Below are 19,448 nucleotides of genomic sequence, written 5' to 3'. Positions count from 1 at the left end.
CACTCACTCATCACCCCAGCACGGCTCAGTTGATCCCCCCCCCCCCCTTCTTCTTCTTTCTAGATTGTCTCATACAAGTAGTATAATAAACATCCTCTCCTTCGCTTACAAATGCCGCTGTGTTTCCAACCAAGAGAAACCCGTTCTCGCTCCGAACTCTTCGTCCAGAAAGCATTTTTTCCTGTCAGACGCGCACAAAGGGTGTGAGGCTGCTTCCTGTGCGCACACAGCATGCTGACAGATGTGGAGGCAGTGGTGTGAAGGAGACACGGATTGAAGAACAGGCTCGGTCAGGAAGGCGGGGGGTGGGGGGGGGGATGGGGGCCGACTGGGAACGGCAAAGATCCAGCGCCCAGATCAGCCTTCGCAGCGATAACAGCAGCAGCAGCGGGGTGTGAGAGATGAGGGACAACTTTCTAACATATTGCGAGCGAGAGGTCATTTCGCGGGGAGAGCCGTTGATAAGTGGCTTCTGTTCTCCCCCTGTGCAGGTTGGACCTTCAAACGGGTCCGCATGTCGGGAGAAGCCAGGCTTGTGCGAGTTATTTTAAGTGCGAGATAAGTGTTGCACCACGGCCAGAGTGGCTTTGATCTACATCCAACGACAGCTCTCTGGAGTTACTCTGACAGACGATCATCATCATCAACAACCCCAGCTTTTAAACTGTAATCACAAAATCATGCTTGGCCCGAATTAGAGTTATGTAGACATGGGAAAAGTGTAATGTTATCCCTTCTTTTAAATGGTCTGCTGGCAACTGCTCGTCACGTTGTCTTGCTGTATTTTATTTGTTTTAATTTACTTGTGAGACTGTAAAATGAATACTTTTGAGTGTTATTGCACCACCCTCAACCATCTTTGACGCCCCTTCATCGAACCTGATTACGGGTGAAAGGCAGGGGGCGTCAGTCCCTCACAGGTCAAACGCAGAGACAAACAACTACAAGCTGGTGGATTAAACAAAACAAAAACATATGAGCGGAGGTGACAGTCTCCATTACCATAATCTGATTTTTAACTATAAGAAAAGACTCTTGCAAAATCCGTTTCAAGTAAATGTCAATTGTAATGGGCTGAAATGAAGAGTTTCTTTGCTTTGGAGCAAACAAATATTACTTCACTAAAAGAAAAGAAAAAAAGTTTGCTTTGTGAGCTCATTGGTTTCCTCACTGGACCCCTCTCGCCGCAGTCTTGTGTTTATGCTGCCAGCCTCGTCATTGGACAGCACCTCTCAGCAACACCAACAATCACTCACAACTACATCCTGCCTCGTTTCAAGGCACTCCTCTGTACCAGAGATTGTTTCCCCTTCTGAAAATACCTCCAGTGAGAAAACCTTTTTTTGAAGAGTAAAAAAAAAAAAAAACCTCCTCATGACTTTACAGTCATAAAAATGAGTCTGTGTGCACTGGAACAGACCGAGTCTTACGTTTAATCTCTGTGGGGCACTTTTCAAAAGGGAGATGGATTTAACATTCACTTTGGCTAAAATGTCACGCCGTGAAAACATGTTTTCATGCCATCAACACTGTGATCCAAAAGTTTTCATCCTCGGAGCCAAAACTGCACAGGCCAGACATTGAACTGCAGCGAGAGGAGGGGGGGGAAAATAAAAAAAATCATATTAGGATTGATCGGTTTACAGTGTTAAGTGTATTAGTTTTATCCCATGTGTCCCAATTGCACAGGCAAAAGAATCCTTTTTCTGCTGTCACATTAAATGTTCGCCCTGTTCAACTCAATTTAGTTGGCCTCTAAGTGGCCCGGCACGCTGTCTGGCTTTCGCACGGCGCTTCCCAAAGTCTGAAATTTCCCAGACAAAAACTTTTGACAACTATCATTGAGGAACATTTAACAACCAGTTATTTGGCATGAAACAACAATACAAAACCATAAGAAGAAAGTTATGCAGCTGAATTCATAATCATGACCTACACTGAGTCAATTTACCCAAGGCCAAAATTAGGTGCAGAGTTTAATTTCATTTGTGTGCAGCAGAATGTCACTGTATGGTTATTCTAGACGCTGCTGGCTCGTGAAGCGCAACATCTGCACAATAAGTTATATAAAGGAAAAAAAAAAAAAACCTTGCATGTAAACACAGATGTCTCGCCATCCGGGTTTAACACTCACACTGGGCCTGCAAACTGACACACACGCCAATAAACAAATACACAACGGCACACATTCGAGGTGCATTTATGAGGCATATTTTCCCGCATTTCAAATAAACAAACTGTAAAAGTAAACAAACTGATCGCTCGTCTCTTTCGCCTAGTTTCTGAAAGAGTGCCACACACACACACACACACACACACACACGCTCGCACGCACATGCAAAGACACATGAGCGCAATCAAATCACCGACAGGGTCACACATGAAATCCGAGAGGCCGGAACACATAACTGGGTTAGAAAAAAAATCAAGTCTACGCATAAAAGAACATCTAAGGTCCCTTTTTAGATGGGGCTTAAACATAGGCAGGTCATTAAGGAAATGCGCCACGTCTATTTAAGAAAGACGTGAGCTGGAGAGTGTGAAAGCACGGTTAACTTGACAGCAGTGCAAGCCGAGCGCTCGTCCCTTTTCATCCTTTCCTCCAAACGGGACACCAGAGACTTTAATTACCTGTGAGCACAGAAAAAAAAAAAAAAAAAAAAAAAAGCCCCACCAACCAATCTGGCGGCGGACCACACCCTGGTTCCCACGGCAATCTGCCCGAGACCCCACCACATAAACCCCGGATACGGTACAAAGCGTGCGCTGACGTGAAGGAAGGAGGTCGGCGGGGGGGGGGGGGGGGTACTCACATCCAGGGAGTCCTCGTTGACGATGATGAGGGACATGCCGTGCGTCACCAGGCGGCAGGAGTAACCTGAGACAGCGTTGTGGAGGGGGGTGGGGGGGGGTGGGAGAGAGACGAGATTCACTCATACTGAAAACAAACGCATCATACACTGCCTCACGTCCATAATGTAATCTGCTGTGCTTAACTGCATCATGTTCCTTTCAACACATCGTGATAAAATAAAAATAACAGGACACCTGCAGAGAATCTCTGATAGCGTCCCAAACTTTTGGTGGTGTCCTACAACTTTTCTCCTCCATGTGGCGGGCAGTCACACACTGCAGTCCCCTTACGGCACAGCGGCTCTCACCACAGTCACATCTTAATGAGACAATAGAGTCCTGTCCGGCGTCCCGGCCCACATGACGGCTGCCGTGCTTCCCGCCATGATTCAATTACCTGCACAATACACTTAGTTTCCTGCAGGCAGTAGGAATAAAAGTGCGGCCAATCGGTGACATGCAATGTTTTTCTCTCTAACCTATGTTGATGGCAGTCTCCTGCTTGTCTCCAGTGAGCACCCAGATCTTGATGTCGGCCCTCATCAGAGTGGCGATGGTCTCTGGCACGCCGGCCTGGAGGCGGTCCTCTATGGCCGTGGCACCCAGCAGCATTAGATTCTGTTGGTGGGGGGAAAAAAAAAACAGTTGACTCTGTTAAGTTCTATAGTAATTTCATTTCTGACATCAGCGTTCGTCATGTGAGGGTGGTTTCCCTCCGGAAAACATCATCTATAACTAATCTGAGGAGGAGAGCGATGCCAGAGAGTGAAGATCTGATGGTGAAGCAGCTCGCCTCATTTTGGACCTCTTCGTGCCAGGGGGTAACCCATTACCCCCCCAACCCCCACTGACTTTAATTTGTTCGGCATTTGAGTGCATGTGTACCCTCATTAGACAGGCAGACACACACACAGACAGACACACACACACACAGACACTGTTGTGTTGTTGACTCCACTTTTATGGGGCTTTTGGCAAGCCGATGCAGGTAATTATCCTTGTGGTCTCTCAGTCAGGGCTCCTCGACTCCTCCTCCTCCTCCTGCTGCTGCTTCCTCCTCGCTTCGCTTTTCTCACCTCAAATCTCTCCCCTACAGTTCTGGTTTGTCAGTATAACTAAAAAGTTAACTGTGGAGCCAACTTTCTGAACATCAACCGTTTAATTTGCAAGACTCTCGAGATTTAGGGAAACCGAAATATATCAACACAATTTTCCCCACTTTTTATCTCAATATTTAACTGGCCATCTAATGTAGACAGGTATTGACGCTGGACCAGGGTTGGTAACAAATTTGAGGCCACTCTGCCACCTGCTGGCCGCTCAGCAGTGTCAGTAAGTCAGGCTGACATAAAATAAAATTAGTGAAATAATCACACAGTGCTCACTAATGTTAACTCTAGCAATAACTGGAGGTGCTGTGAAGAGCACCTCTGCTACCACTCCCCCAAACTCCAGTTTTCAGAAAAAAATAAAGGTTAAATAACACTTAACTCAAAATCTTGACACAAAAATCAATAATATGTAATATTTAAAAAAAAAACAACAACAAGAAAAGTCAGTCAGAAGGCAATTCTCACTTGTAAGGAATCCCTCATTCAATTTGAACTTGTTTATGAATCATTTTTGAGATAAATTACACTCCAGTCAGCTACTATCAGATTTCAATAAAGGTATATTTTGTTTACCTTTTCCAGCAGCTCGTAACACTCCTCCAGTTTCTGAGCGCGGTCTTTGAGTACGGTGCTGACTTGATTGTATTCCTTTAGCCACTCCTGATACGCACCTTCCTCGAGGTCCACGTACGCAAAACAGAGCGTCCTCAGACCTTCAGGGATGTGAATGAGACAAGATAATCAGTGAAAGACAACAGCTGCTGCGTTTCTACTGAAACAAAAAACTGCAGGAGAGAATCGTAGGAGATTTTTCATTCTAAAAACATTCTGAATGGAAGCTTTGAGGTTATACAAATCAAGCTCGAGTTGCAAATTCAAATTAAAAATGTTTTATGATCGTGTCAAATCAAGAATGCTATGAACTCTATTTATATCCCCACTAAGAGTTTCCTTTTCATCTCTCCTTACCTTCAGTAGCAAATTGTTCCAGGTGAGCAACAGTCAGGTCTTTGTACTGAGACGACTCAGTCAGGCGTTCAAAAATAACATTGTCCTGGAAAAACAGAAGCGATCAAACATGAACAGAAAAACAAAAAAAAAAAAAACAAAAAATGCAATAAATTTTTGAGAGCCAAATGATGCCGATAATGACAGAAACATACAGCTCCTTTGCAGTACAGGCGCAGCTTCCCGTCGGGCGTCCTCACTACCACAGACATGCGTTTGCGATTACTGCGAGGGAAGCAAAGGGGTTTTCAGTTCCTGCAGTCTTATTTCAACAGTTATTTACCGGCCAAGAGGAACATTACCTGGAAAACTCCAGCACATTGAGAAGCTCGTAACTCATCTCCTTTCCTCTCTGAAAGACAAAACATCAGCATCTACCCCCCCAAAAAGCCATGTTTCCAGATAAAAATGCATGTAGAGACGTACGGCTTCGATGATGACTGAATGAGGGGTGCGGGCGGTGAAGACGAATCCCAGTCCTTTGGCTCCTTTGACCAGCGCCCCTTCGTCTGGAGACGAGGCCTGGTAGATGATCTGGTCGTCCTCCCGCTCGGGGACCACCGTGTGACACACCGCCATCATTGTGAGGAACTGACAGATCTGAGGCGATGTCGGCTGGACGGCCAAGCGAAGAGGAGAGAGTTTCAGAAAACAACCTGGACTCAACTTTAGAGGGACGGTCATGTTGAGAATGATTAAAAACCTACATGGTTCTTCTCGATGTTTTGAATAAGAGTTGGATCATCAAACTCCGTGGAGTTATTGCTGTTGGACGGCAGATTGCTGTAACACAAAAATAGGAGAAGACTTATGGGTAAAACTGTCAGTGAGCCATTACTTGAGATGGACACTTCATCTGTGCATTTATCTGATCGCAGCAGACGGAGTAAATTCAAGTCAGAGAACATGCAAAAGTGAAAAAGGACGAAATGACAGAGTGACTAACCTGAAGTCCTCCATTGAGCGATCACAGTCAAGATCAGGAAAGTGGCTGCAGTTATGAATGAGGTTCGATTGCAAAAGAAATCAGTTGATTATTTGATTAGTTCATTTGATTAAAGCATGCATTACTTCACCTAAGGAGCAGCTTTAAAGTGAAATTTGTTAAAACAATTAGAAACAAACTACAAGGGTGTATTTAGTGGCCTTCTGGGCTGTCTCTTGTTTTAACACAGTGCTTTAACAGTAAAAAAAAGAGGCAAGAGAATGAATAATTTATCAAAGAGGTAACTAACCCATATGTAATTCCGGCAATGGTACACTTCTTGAAGTGCATGACGTTACAGGTCAGAGTTCCGGTCTTATCGGAAAACAGATACTTCACCTGGAAAAGACAAGATGGTCAGTAAGAAGAGTAAAAACACTTTGTCTCATCAGCTCTAAACGGAATTAGAAAGTGTATTAAATAACCTGGCCCAGTTCTTCATTAAGGTTTGACGTTCGAGCCATGGCTGGCGTGTCCGTTTCTGAGTAGTACATCTCCACATCCTGAGTTTGAAGGGAGAAGAAGGAAAAAACAAACACGATGATAAACTAAAGAGTCAGATGTGTCTTTTCAGACACTACTATTGCTACAGTTCATGGAGAATAATCAGAAAGAAAATAATCCAGAGAGCAGAAATTTAATTCAATTAATACATGACACTAAACCATCCACTGATGGCTACTTCCAGCCTCATAACAAGTCTGCTATAAAACCCAAATCAACTCAAACTAGTTTAGTGACCATGACAATGAGATCTGCTGCGCTCAAACGAACTTCAGAGACCAGATCTCCACCGAACAGAGCACCTTCAGGACAGAAAATGAGATTTGCATCATGGATAAACAGTTCTGAGGAGATTACCTTCTCCAATAGCACCAATATATAAACTTTTTTTTCCCAGTAATGTTTCAAGCTCTTGTTGCATGAAAACCACAAAGAATGAGCTCTAAAGGAAAAGGTGTGTATATATCTGAATACACCATGAAAGATGTTGCGTACCCAGTTGATGAAGAGCGCCTGTGTGAACTTCACCACCTCCAGAGTGACCAGCAGGCTGATGGGGATCAGGTTGTTGTACAGGATGATGAACGTCAGCAGGTTGTAGGCAAAGTTCGTTGAAATGTCACCTAAGAGCAGAAAGTTTAAGAAGTTACAAACCCTTGAGTGACTGTTTTACTACACTATGAAGTCTTCAGTCAGTAACTGTGCTTATATGGATCACAAATAATCGAATTAAAATGGCATCATGTAAACACTTCTGATTAGAATGACCTTATCCGATTCACATTACAAAATGATCGGACCGGAGGAGATGATTGGCCTGTTAATGAGTCCATCAGAGTTGATGTAGATTAGCAGAATATGAGATTGTTCCCCACTGTAGGAGCTTTGAGCACATTTCTATTTTTGCAAAGTCAGTATGTGGCTTCTTGGTACGTATAAGCTCTCATATTGATATAAGCTGACTGTGTGTTCATATAAACAGGATGATCTGATCTCTCAACCATTAAGATTTCAATCCGATCTTCAAAAAAGCGACCATGTGAACGCAGCTGCTGGCGGTGAAGCGTGGCGTATTTGGATCTGCTCTCACCAGCGCGGGACAGGTACCAGCAGGCGTCCTCCGTGTGTTCCCTGTTCCAGATGGCGGCGCCCACGGAGCTGACTAAAGCCATGACCAGCAGGATGCCGAACAGCACCAGGATCTGCATGTTGGTCACCCGCTCAACGTTGGAGCGCTTCAGCGGCGCCTTGGTGGAGTTCTGACAAACGGCCAGTGCAAGAAACGCGACATGAGGAAACGGGCTGCTTCAGCGTCGCCTCAGACGAGAGCCTGGACTCACCTGCATCAGTTTGGAGTCGTGTCCAGTGTAGACGACAATCCCCACGACCCACTGTGTGTTCCTGAGCTGGGCGCCACGCAGCAACACCTGGTCAGGTCCCAGAGGAGCTGGGCTGAGACAACAAAAACACAAACACCTTCGTAATGCAGGTAAATTTCACTTATTCTGTCTCACTGATTTGTTGTTGTTGAGCCACTTCGACTCAGATCTCGTAAATAACCTGATGTCATTTCATGTATTCGGTCGAATACAGCGGCGGTTGTCTTACTTTTGGTTCTCTAGCCGTAGCGTCCCAGTGAAGTCATACAGGTGTCTGTTTGGACCTTCGCACTCCAGACGGCCGGTCATCGCCATCAAATCCTCCAGAGTCTGCAAGCCGGCCGTGAGCGAGAGACCCTGGAGGGAAGGTCAGTTAAAATACGAAATATCGGTGTGGTCAACTTAGATGAAGTCAATTATCACAGCTTCTCACTGCTGTTCATTGCCTGTACCTGTCTGATCTTCAGGTTAGTTTCTCCGTCCAGGTTGGAGGTCTCAGTGTAACACATGGCCTGTGGTTCGCTGTAAAAAAAACCAAAAAAACAAGATGGCAGCGTTATAATGGGAAAAACACTGTCAATCATAAATTTTTAAAACTGAGAAATCACTGAAAGCTCTGAATACCTAATGAGGAATTTCAAGCAAAGCAATTATTTGCAAGTAAAACAGCCTGTTGACATTATAGTTACAGCTTCATCAAAATGAAGATCTGTTTCATTTAAATGATTAGGCAAAACGAACAGGTAATAAAAGACTATTGATTATAAAGAAATGATGTATGAGACATAAAAAGACGAGCACACACAGTCACAAACGGCAGAGTCTGACCTGGAGGAAACTATAACCATGTCTGCTGGAAGATGCTGGCCATTGGTCACCTTCACTATGTCGCCTACTGCCACCTAGTGGGCAGGACGCCGCAGCACGAGGGAGGGGAAAAAGTCCAGAGGAGTGGAGTTTGAAGGTGATGAGGAATTGGAGGGGTAAGAGGGAAAGACAGAGCAAACAGGCAGGTTAATTAGTGTCCAGCAAAGAAGCAGCCAAGAAAAAAAAAAACAAACAAACTGTTGAGATAACGTGGTAATGAGTTTAGCAGAGAATCGCTGGCAGCAAGCAAAACAAGACACGACAACGACAAGCGTCATGTGAGGAGCGCCGAAAGAAAGGATCAAACAAGGATGTAAAAATCTCAACAGCTTAAAGAAATGGGAAATGCTATTTGAGACGTTAAAGCTTGTGAGAGGGAAAGGAAACTTCCTACATTATCTAGTTTCAGGGAGGGAAAAACGATAGCATCAGATGACGGAGGCTGAGGTCTGAAAGCACGTGGAGCTCTTTTCATCACAATAGACAGATTAAAGCGCAGCTGCTCTCATATGTCAGGTATTGTGAAAACTGTGCCAGTGCCATCTTAGATTATTTCCTGTTGATCTCTAGCCAGAAACTTGTTTTCCCACGACACACAGGAGGCGGTAAAAACGAGAAATTCAAAGGTGGTAACATTGACTGTTAAAAAATCAAACCAAAAGGCCAACATCATATTTAAAAGTACATTTTGAAGCAATCAGCAAATCAGCTGGGGTCATCATCTAACAAAGCCAAATCATAAAACTGCAGGAACAGAAACTTGCAAAGTAAAATAACTGCAGTCTCTGGGCAGTACGAAACAATGAATAAGAAGGGCGGCTGGGTTAAATTCCTTCACCTGTCTGGACGCTGAGGAACAAGGGGGCTTAATTTGTGCTAAACTCATCTGTCGCCCACATAACAGGGACTCAAATCCGATGTGATCTGACTCACTGGAGCAAAACTGTGCACAGCTGGAGTCAGTTAATGAGTGAATGCAACAAATTCTCCAGATATAAAGAAAATCGTCATATTTGAGGCTGTGAACACCGCACACTACTGTAAAAACCTGCCGGGGACTTAGCTCAACAAGTTTAATTTTGGGGATAGAAAAGCCGTGCGACCAGGTCAACATGAGGTGTGATTTTGAAACACTGGATAAATCAAGCCTTAAAACAATTACACGCCTACCAAACCATAGAAGCATCAATATTAATGGCATAAGTGTCTTTTTACAGTCCAGGGTTAGAGTATGGATTTTATAGGGATGGAAAAATCCTGGAAACCAAGCCGCAAGGAAGTGATCGATGCATAAGAGGTGAGATGGAGACAAAAATACAGCTCTTTAAAGCCACAATGATGCCTTTAAAAGAAAAAAAAAAAAAACTTCTCCTTAAAAGAAAGTATTGATTCCATTATCCCGCTGTATTAGAAAGTTTCTCCTAAAGTCCTGTTTCTGTATAAAATAAATCTTTTTGAAGTAACTTCTTTTGCATATCCGCTCGTTTTCTCTGTATTGTTCAAAGAAGCTTTAGCCTTTGGTAAGCCAGATATTCTTTCAGTGTCATATGAAATCGCTCATGCAAATATCGCGGTAAACTGAGAGGGGAGAGGAAAAGAAAGCACGGGAGTGACGAGTGGCAGTTGAAGTACGCGATGATGGCGATACCTGTTTCCAGATAATCGTCTGCCAAGCTCCGCTCCGCAGCACTGAGAGACAAGGACAACACAGCCATCAGTCAGCCTATAGAGCGGCGCTCATACAGTATTCATAGCAACCAAACTTTTGTCCGGGCCGGAGCTCAACTGCGCTATAATGAGCGACGGACAACGGCCATTCATCCAGCAATGAAAGGAAAACAAAACCCACGCAAATAGACTTGGGCGCACTCATGGAAAACCCGGCAGACAGTTGATGCACATTAACAAGCACTCATGATACCTGTTGTCTTCTTCTTGTTGACGGTGTTGTCTGCTTTATGCCTTTTCTGCAACGAGAAGAACGGAGACTCCTCAGCATCAAACGACGTATTGTGTCCCTTGTTACTAATTCAGTCGAGAGCAAGTGAAGAGCTGCCTACACCTGCTTCACTCCCGACACTCACATAGTCCTCTATGATCTCCTTGATCCCGGCCACGGTGAGGATGAAGATGAGAGGGACCAGGGTGGTGTAACGACCGGTAGGCGATACGTCAGGGATTTGCTGATAAGGGGAAAAGAAAGAGATGAAACCGTCAGAAATTGTTCCTGACAGCAAGTGTTAAGTGGCACATTGTCACTGTCAAGCGTCAGATTTGTAATATGGCTATGATGCAATTTTTCCCTAAATTTGTATTATAGACCGAAAAGGACAAAAAAACAACCCTGCTTTTGTCCAGGTTGAAGCTGCGAGGGCTGGAGTCACCTCAGCTAACACTGGGCAAAGCGGTGTACACTCTGGACAGGTTGCCAGGGAAGCACAGATTTCCTACACTGATACGGCCAATCCACTTAGATGAAAAACCATTTAAAGCCACCAATTTACAAGCACACAAAGGCAGAGATAAAACATGCAAACTTCACAGAAAATCCCCAGCCTGAAATTAAACCATGGTCATCTCATAAATCAAGAATTGTGAAGAAGAAAAGTGCAGTATCCATTAAAAGCATTAAGCAATGAACAAACTGTTACATCCTCTAAAAACAAACTAAACGGATTCTAAAGTTTATCATGTACTTTGTGAACAACTATTTGAAAACCCTATAAAAGTGAACCGATGCTACTCAGAATGCATCGCTTCTGAAGAAAACCGCTCTGAGATTTACCTGCATGAGCGCAATGAAGAGGAAGAAGGCGTTGGCAGCCCGTCTGATCTGCTCGTACAGGAACCGGGGCAGAAACGTGAGAACCCCATACTTGGTGGTGCTGCAAACAGAGAAAGGGAGAGTGACAGATGAGACTTTATGCTTGCCTTTATGTTCAGGCAGGTGGAGGAAGAGCCAGGGAATGCATTAGCATGCGTTATAATTGATGCATAAATTGGAAGCTAATGATTTCTTTAACCTTATGTACATGAGATGCATTAACTTAAGGGCTGAATAACAAAGAGTTCAGTTTGGATTTTAATGCTGCAGGACTGCAGGGAGGGCAAACGGAGCCATTATAGAGTGCACACACATCACACCTACAATACTTCAAGTTCTTCAATACAGTTTTCTAAATTTATACCCAGAACCCCAGAAAATACGTGCGGGAAACCTTGGCGATGTGAACTTGCCTGTCAGTCAACGCTATTGATCAGACAACTGTATTGATTACTCTTGTTATAGCCATTAGCTGCCGTAAGTGCTTTTACAGAAGCTAAAAATAAAGAGTCAACCTTCAGCTGGAGGCCTGCTCCGTCTCTGGATGGCCTTGGTGTGGAGTAAGAGTTCCTGCAAAGGGTTCTCTCTAATGGACAGGGCCTGTTTGTGCACAAACAGCATAACATTCCCCTCCATCACAGCTGAAAAATCTCCTCAGAGAATAATCCACAACCACTTTTTCCTCTCAGCACAAAAAGCAGGCGCACGCGCGCACATGCTCACACACACGATCCAGAGTTAGTGATACTACACCTATAATCCACCAGATGATGTTACCTAATCTAATCAAAGACAGGCGATACGAGACTCCACAAGACAGTCCCACAGGACCCGAAAAAAAAAAAAAAAGAGGCCCAAACATCTGTGTTATTTCTCATAGTATAGATGTCCAGCATGCTGGCAGTGTTAACAGCTGTGAGCTACAGGGGTGATGCTATCCGGTCGCCGTGTGGCTTTGTTGTGTTTTAAGAAAAACATGAAATACATTAAAAGCCAAAAGAAACCCCAGGGCTGAAGTCAGGGGCATGCCCTGTAAAAGAAAGAGCATATTCAAGTGTGAGATAGGCTTTATAATGTATTTAACACTCCAGTTATGTGAAATAAATGCTGGAGCTAGAATATTGAAGTAGAGGAGCTGGGAGATTGACAGCAGGCGAGTGGAGTACAAAAACTAAAAGCTACAAGGCTTTAATCTCAGACGAATCGATTAGACTATTGAACATTTAAAACACAAGCTGAAGAGTTACAGGAACACAGGGACATCAGAGGGCACGGCCGTGGACCCTGAGTGCTGCTGCCACTCCAATCGGCAAGCGGCCGAGGCAGATCGCCGCACGTGACCCAATCGGATGAGCCCCGGAGCACCTGCCTTAATCTTATTTGTGGAGTTCAAACAGGCTCTTTCAAAAGTGAAACTAAATCTGTTGACAATAATGGCAGCACTACTGACTGTCATCTGACTAATGACGATCACTTCAGTCCACACACTGAGCCCAACGCTCCCAGAAGGACAGCTAAACAGTAGAGAAGTTATTTAGGTAATGGTGGGGGACGTGTTTCTTTTGATATTTACTACCACAGCTGAGCATTTAAAATATGGCAATAATAAGACACTTCTGATATGAGATCAATGTCTGCATGTGATCCTGACAGATAATCCTATATGACTGTGAAATCCATTCAGAGGTCTATCCACAGGGAGACCTGGACTTATCAACACCCTGAGAGACATGGGAGCGTTGAGTCCAGGATGTGTTGTCCACTCCTTACCTAAGCTGTTCAGATCCCAGCAGGTCACAGCTAAGAGACTCACACCAAAGGACTCTGACTGATGCCCTCAGAAATCGAACCGGACAGCCTTCATACTCGGTGAAACCAGCAAACAACCACGCCACAGCTATTCCTGACGGTTTCCACAAACGCCACCTTTGGACCCAACGGGGCACAACAAAAGGTCGCCGCTTGTAATTCATGTAAACACGTGTAAGAGCGGTCACTTAACTTTCATTAGCGCACTTAAATATTCATGAGGAGGTGTTGATTAATCAACACTGTCACGTTAATCCAGGCACTTTTCCACTGAGAATCTCAAGTGGCAGTCAGGCAGCGAGTCAGTGAGCCTCACCCTTCCCTACTCACTACAAACAATCATTTAATAGGTGAGTTATTAAGCTGCCTTGCCTGCGGAGTTCGGTGCCACTGTAATTTTCAAAGCACTCTGTTTCCCCTTAGATTGCTGGGATTTTTATTGCTGGAAAAAAAAAAAGAAGAAAAAAAATCCAACATCTGGGGGAAAGTTAAATCTGTGGCTCATAAAGTGAACGTGCTGCACAGAGATTGCAGAAACAAAAAGCACACAAACAGGCAGCAGAAGGCTGTCCTTCACCTCTACGTTGGGAGTGTAAAGCCCCTGTGAGCAAATATCAACTCTGTCCTTTAGAAAAACACCAACTGCCTGCAAGCTGTCCCTGTACTTTGATTAGTGGCTGCATTTGGAACAAAGTTTGAGACAAGTCAACAAAAAAAAATAAGGATCAAACCTGGCAACATTCATTTATTTTTATGAATCAAGACAAATCACAACATGCTTTAAAGAAATTGTCGATAAGTCAGTGCGGGGGGGGATACATAAAAATGTGAGCACGTGCGCATGCATGAGTGGAAAAGTGAACCCACCTGACGTGGTTGTCGCAGAACTTGGTATTCTGGGGCCGGTTGAGGAACACCGTCCGCGCAGTGGCGTCTACCGGATCCGCCTGGGACGTGGTCCCGGACATCTCATCATCTGCCTTGCGGTAACCGGCGGACGAGCAAGCGGGTCCTGCACCGTTGGATTGATGGGAGAGAGGCGAGGCTGAGTGAGTGCGAGCGAGAGAGAAAGAGAGAGAGAGAGAGAGGGAGGGAGAGAGACAGAGGGAGAGACAGACATAGACGGGAGACGTGGTTTACAGTTCAAAAGGCGACCAATTAGTACCAGAGGCTACTGTCTGCTGATGTGTGCTGAAGCCGGCGGGGGTCGATTCAATGACGTTTCCCGTTATAAACACCCCCCTCCCCGTCTCTCAGGTACCGTCAATGCATACACACACACACATACACACGCGCGCGCGTTTCGCGACGCCCACGGGACCCCCCGCGTATAATAATGGATGTGCTGAGGGATGCACAATGGCGAACAAACACACCCAGGGTCCGCCTGGTTTATCAGTCAACTTGTTCGCATGCAGCGCAGAGAGGAGCCGGTGCACGCACGCACGCACGCACGCAGCGGCTGCCGGGAAGATGGGAGCTCGCGAGCCAGAGCAAAAGTGAGGGGAGAGGATGCAGCCCGCCAGGCTTTTGTCATCTCCAACCATCTTTACGCGTCGTGATCGCGGCTCGGTCACCCCCGCACGAGCTCCGGGAGCTGGCGCGGAGTAAAAGAAGCGTGGTTCTGCGGGGCTACTGGCGGGGTGAGGGGGAGACTGAGAGAAATGATGCAAAACCGGGGGGGTCCGCTCGGCTGCAAGGTGCAACAAAACCGCGAACCTGCGCGAGGACGGATGCAGCAGCGGCGGCGGCGCGCCCGAGCCTCCCCTCGCCTCCTTCGGCTGTGCAGAAGAGGAAGCTCCCGGTGGAAGAAACTGGCTCGTTAAGCTCCGCCGTCGTGTCATCTGGACACCAGCCGCCCGGGGAAGCCTTTATCCGGCGCGGGTTTTTTTTTTTTTTTTTTTTTTTTTTTTTTGTGGAGGGTGGCGGTCTCCTCTCTCCTCTCTCCTCCCTCCACAAACTGATGCAGAATCCCGCTTCACCGCGAGGAGCCCAGACAACGAGCGGAAGCCATATGGAGCTCCTTGACTGCTGCGGAGGGGCGAAGCCGGGGCTCCGCTTTTAAAGGGCCAGGCGCCCCTGCTCGCCTCCGGGCGCCGCGGTCGGACACAGGTGTGTCAGATGACAACATCCAGGGCCTCGGGAGGCTTCTCTCCCACCGCCGAGCGCCGTCCGCCCGCTGCATGTGTCTGCTTCTCAGAGAAAGTTTGGTCTGATTTGGCACAGGGCTCGCGCGTCATGGCGCATTTGCAGATTGGCACGCCCAAAGTCATGGCAGTTATATCTGGGTAGCTTTTATTACTTCCCAAGCATATCTCACACTGTTGTATTTTGGAGCAGCTGGCTCCAGCTTATTTCCTCTTTCTAATATTGCCTCAATGGCTTCTACTGACAAGAGTACCTGCAAATGTAAAATACAAGTTTTTCTATGCTTTATAATATATTTTACATCAATCCATCCAGTAAAACCTCCAGAAATTATATTTTTTTCCAAATAAGCTAAAGTATGGCATGTATTTACTTTATATTTCATGATGCAGCTCATAACTCACTAAGATGAAACAAAACACTCAATATCTCAAAATATGAAGATATTTCTTGAGATTAGATGCTTAACTGGTTTTAAAAGAAACTCATAAATTAGATTAAAAGATTTTTTTTTTTTTATGAATGTACACATATTTGGCATGTCTTACCATATTGCCGTTATTTAAAATGTAAGTATTGATAGAAGAAACTGGATCGTCATTTTTCATTTTAACATATATATGTGAATATTAAACATTAAAGTAACAAAGAGTTACATTAAAGTAGTCTTATGCGTTGCCGGAAGCAAAATTGTAAATAGCAAACTGTTAAAACAGCTTAAAAAGTGGAAAGTTTGAGATTAAACTGTGGAAAAATGTATTTGAGCTATCATATGGCTCTCTCGTGTTCGGTGAACCGTGTCTCTGCCTGTGGGAGAGTCTGTAAGTGAAAACAACAACAGCCTAATTGCATGAATAATTAAAAAATAGAATAAGTACTGGCAGGGCTCCACAGATTGAATTTCCACAGTCCTGAAGCTACTTCTGCAGCGCTACAGTCCTGCAACAGACGAATCATTCTCTCCACTCATCGATAACCAAAATTAGGTTAAAAACATTACATTCCACTCAAGCTCTGTCTTCTGAGGGAGATGAGTTGAAAAGTAAGCAATCCAGGCTTATCTACTGGATATATGATCATCGGGACTGGCCCACCAGACTCCCATTTTTCCATTTCAAGAAACATTCACCCGTGTCTTTTTACAGGAAACGGCTGAAGCTTTGCAAATAGCAACGAGTCAACGGTTATTACTTATACAGAAGATAAATGTTTTACATTTACTAGGTCTCCAACGTGAATCTTTAAGCGTCTGCACAATGCACGAGAGAAGAGTCAAAGTCTATTCAAAGAAGATAACAAACAGCATATCTCCCATCTCTGTATCACTGACCAGGATGATACCCCTCGACCATGAAGCTCTTTAAGTCACAATCACAGCTCAGCACTGGAAATCACAAATGGCACTGGGGTCAATCAAGATAGTTAAAGGTTGCAGGGAGATAAGAGGTAAAGGTCAAAGGTACTAAAGCCATTGTGCACTAATTTCAGGTTTTATGTTTAACCCCTGAACAGCATTTTTCAAGTGATTGCCTCAAACTGCCTCAGCCAAGGTGGTGAATGTACAGTCTACACATAGCGTCTGCTAAATTCAAGTGGCTTGGGTTTTCAGAGACTTTGGTGGGCTACTATAATAACATTTGTGCAATCATTTTTTTTTTAATTATCATTATACTTCTCTTGATGGTAGAAAAAGTTGTTTTAAATCCTCCATTGGTTGGTCAAAAGTCCCAATCAGTTCACATGTACTTTTTATATTACTAACTTTAGAATTTAAAGCAGTTTTTTTCTGGAACCATCACTACCCGGACCTCAGAGAACATACAACCACCACAGTGTGACAAAGTCCTGTTATTATGAAGCCCCACTGTAATTTTAACCCCTTTCTTTCAGTATCTCATGCCTCCTTTTTTTTCCTACCTTGTTTATTCCCCTACTTTCACAATTATTTACCAAAACTTTCATCTTGTCTTACCCACTTTTTTTTTTAAACCACCGTCGGCTCCACCTTCCCAAGAAAATCAATTATGACTTTCTCAGCAACCCACTTCGGCTCTAATTCATTTCTGAGGAGATCAATGCCTCAGTAACTCATCTTTGATGGAGTAGGAGCGCAGTCACCCCCCTCACCTCATTACTGACGCACCACGATGACTCAGCGGCAAACCCCAGCAGAGCCAGGTCAATTACACATGAAACACCCAAGATAGGCAGTTAGGTAACACAGGTCTGATGTCCTGCGACCAACACGGGTAACACTAGACTGACCGAAACTCACCAAACACTCTGATCTCATACCCTGCTTCCAAGAACCGGCCAAATACCCATTTGGTTGCTGAGTCCCAAACAAACACGCCCCCTCTTAAAAACAAATAAATGTATATGCAAACTTCCATCTATTATGTAGAGTTGCTTAATGGCTTTTTTATGACTCCTCCACCATAAGTCTATCACTAGGAGCCCATTAAAAGCAACACTTTTTATAACACAGCTGGCATACAAAACCGTCGCTGCCAGTAAACGAGAGCATCACAATCAGAACATGTTGACACTTAAATGCAGCGCGTGTGGAAAAGACGTCACTCACCACCGTTTTCGTGAGATCCTAATCTGTAGTATCAGCTTTTGCGGTTTTGGTCTAAGCCCAAGCTTACCTGGGTATGTGCCAAACTTTCACTGTTAAAAAGCAGACCAGGCTACTGAATAATGCAAAGGGGACGGACTGCATAATTCATCCAGGCAGTATGGCAGAGCATATTTCACCAGACACTCTGCCTCGGTGCTGTGCTCTCGCTCTCGAGGCGAGTCACATGTCAGCTGCCACCACGGGGTCTCCCCTCAACAGCTGCATCTGCAGCCGCCTGAAATGGATTGCAAAAAGGCCAAACGCAGGAATGATTACACATTTAATCCAATCATGCCTAACACAGATGCTCTGTCTCTCAAACAGGCAGCCCAGACGAGAAATGACGCATACAGATGATGGCTACTAATCATGACAGCAGCGATAGTACAACAGCTACAATTATCCACAGCTGTTGGAGCACTAACGCCTCCACAAGTCACACATGCAAAGAATAGCCTGGACATAAAATGACTTAGATGCTATTTCACAGGATAAGATGGATGTTCTTTTTATTTTCTATGCCAACATGTCCCAAGTCTTCTGTCTTTTGAGAAGTTTTCAGAAGACTTGTCCTTTAAAAGCAGAGCTTCAGGTTTGAGTCCTTTGCCATCACAGAGGGTATTTTTAGGCCAAACACAACACCACAGTCATCCACTTAATTAAATCAAACCAGAAAATAGATATGAAAGGTCTCCTGCCACATGTCTGTATCCAGCCCCCACTAACAAACACCGTGTGGTCATGAAAGCATTACCAACAGAGTGTCTTCTCCCTCCACGACCCCTCCGTCCCATGGCTGCCCGGGTCTCTCGGGGGGGCCCACAGACCCTATTCGCCGGTCCTGGTCGCTGTCATTCCCAGCTGGCCCATTTGCCACAGTAACGGCATAGGAAGTAAAGCAAGAAAGCCTCTTACAGGCCAAGCGAGCGCGCACGGTAATCCCCTCTGTGTCTGCTCTGCAACTTCACCTGCTGCTAATCCAGAACCCGGTAATCCTACAGGTGTGACGCGACACGCGCGCACGCAGGCACACACACACACACACACACACACACTGCACGAATGTATACATATGCACATGGATGCACGCGCACTGACAGCGTATTACGGTCGCTCGCTGCCACACTCTCATAGGCACAGGTGAACGTCTTTTAACACCAGAGAACATGAAAGGTCGCCGCATGCAGCTCTCCGCCTCTCTCAACACCGCTCACAGTCATACATGCATGCAGCAGTGCTCATGTGCATGCTCTGTTCAGGCATGCCATGTTGGTACGTGCATGCATGTATAGTGTTCTAACAGCATGCAGGTGTATTCGCAATGAAAGATTTTTTT

The 19,448-nt window shown here is 45.1% G+C and overlaps 1 protein-coding gene across 6 annotated transcripts in view; it reads right to left on the bottom strand.

The window, feature by feature from the left end:
* atp8a2 (ATPase phospholipid transporting 8A2) overlaps positions 1–19,448 on the bottom strand; it is a 44,102-nt gene that overhangs the window by 21,533 nt on the left and 3,121 nt on the right. For 2 of the 6 annotated variants that reach the window (XM_030099456.1, XM_030099458.1), the window contains 22 exons: positions 14,209–14,386; positions 11,494–11,593; positions 10,793–10,891; positions 10,630–10,675; positions 10,357–10,397; positions 8,670–8,743; positions 8,294–8,363; positions 8,071–8,198; positions 7,803–7,914; positions 7,553–7,721; positions 6,958–7,085; positions 6,384–6,461; positions 6,209–6,297; positions 5,920–5,964; positions 5,681–5,756; positions 5,400–5,588; positions 5,276–5,325; positions 5,129–5,198; positions 4,935–5,019; positions 4,539–4,678; positions 3,333–3,471; positions 2,814–2,878 (listed from right to left, as the gene is read on the bottom strand). In XM_030099456.1, the coding sequence (XP_029955316.1) occupies positions 2,814–2,878; positions 3,333–3,471; positions 4,539–4,678; positions 4,935–5,019; positions 5,129–5,198; positions 5,276–5,325; positions 5,400–5,588; positions 5,681–5,756; positions 5,920–5,964; positions 6,209–6,297; positions 6,384–6,461; positions 6,958–7,085; positions 7,553–7,721; positions 7,803–7,914; positions 8,071–8,198; positions 8,294–8,363; positions 8,670–8,743; positions 10,357–10,397; positions 10,630–10,675; positions 10,793–10,891; positions 11,494–11,593; positions 14,209–14,386 (2,171 nt within the window). Of the gene's footprint in view, positions 1–2,813; positions 2,879–3,332; positions 3,472–4,538; positions 4,679–4,934; positions 5,020–5,128; positions 5,199–5,275; positions 5,326–5,399; positions 5,589–5,680; positions 5,757–5,919; positions 5,965–6,208; positions 6,298–6,383; positions 6,462–6,957; positions 7,086–7,552; positions 7,722–7,802; positions 7,915–8,070; positions 8,199–8,293; positions 8,364–8,669; positions 8,744–10,356; positions 10,398–10,629; positions 10,676–10,792; positions 10,892–11,493; positions 11,594–14,208; positions 14,387–15,060; positions 15,077–19,448 lie in introns of those variants that run through there. The other 4 variants (XM_030099457.1, XM_030099459.1, XM_030099460.1 and 1 more) reach the window with 3 other exon arrangements.

The sequence above is a fragment of the Salarias fasciatus genome, chromosome 9 (genome assembly GCF_902148845.1).
Source record: "Salarias fasciatus chromosome 9, fSalaFa1.1, whole genome shotgun sequence".
Lineage (NCBI taxonomy): Eukaryota > Metazoa > Chordata > Actinopteri > Blenniiformes > Blenniidae > Salarias > Salarias fasciatus.
This window is presented reverse-complemented; position numbering and strand designations above follow the sequence as displayed.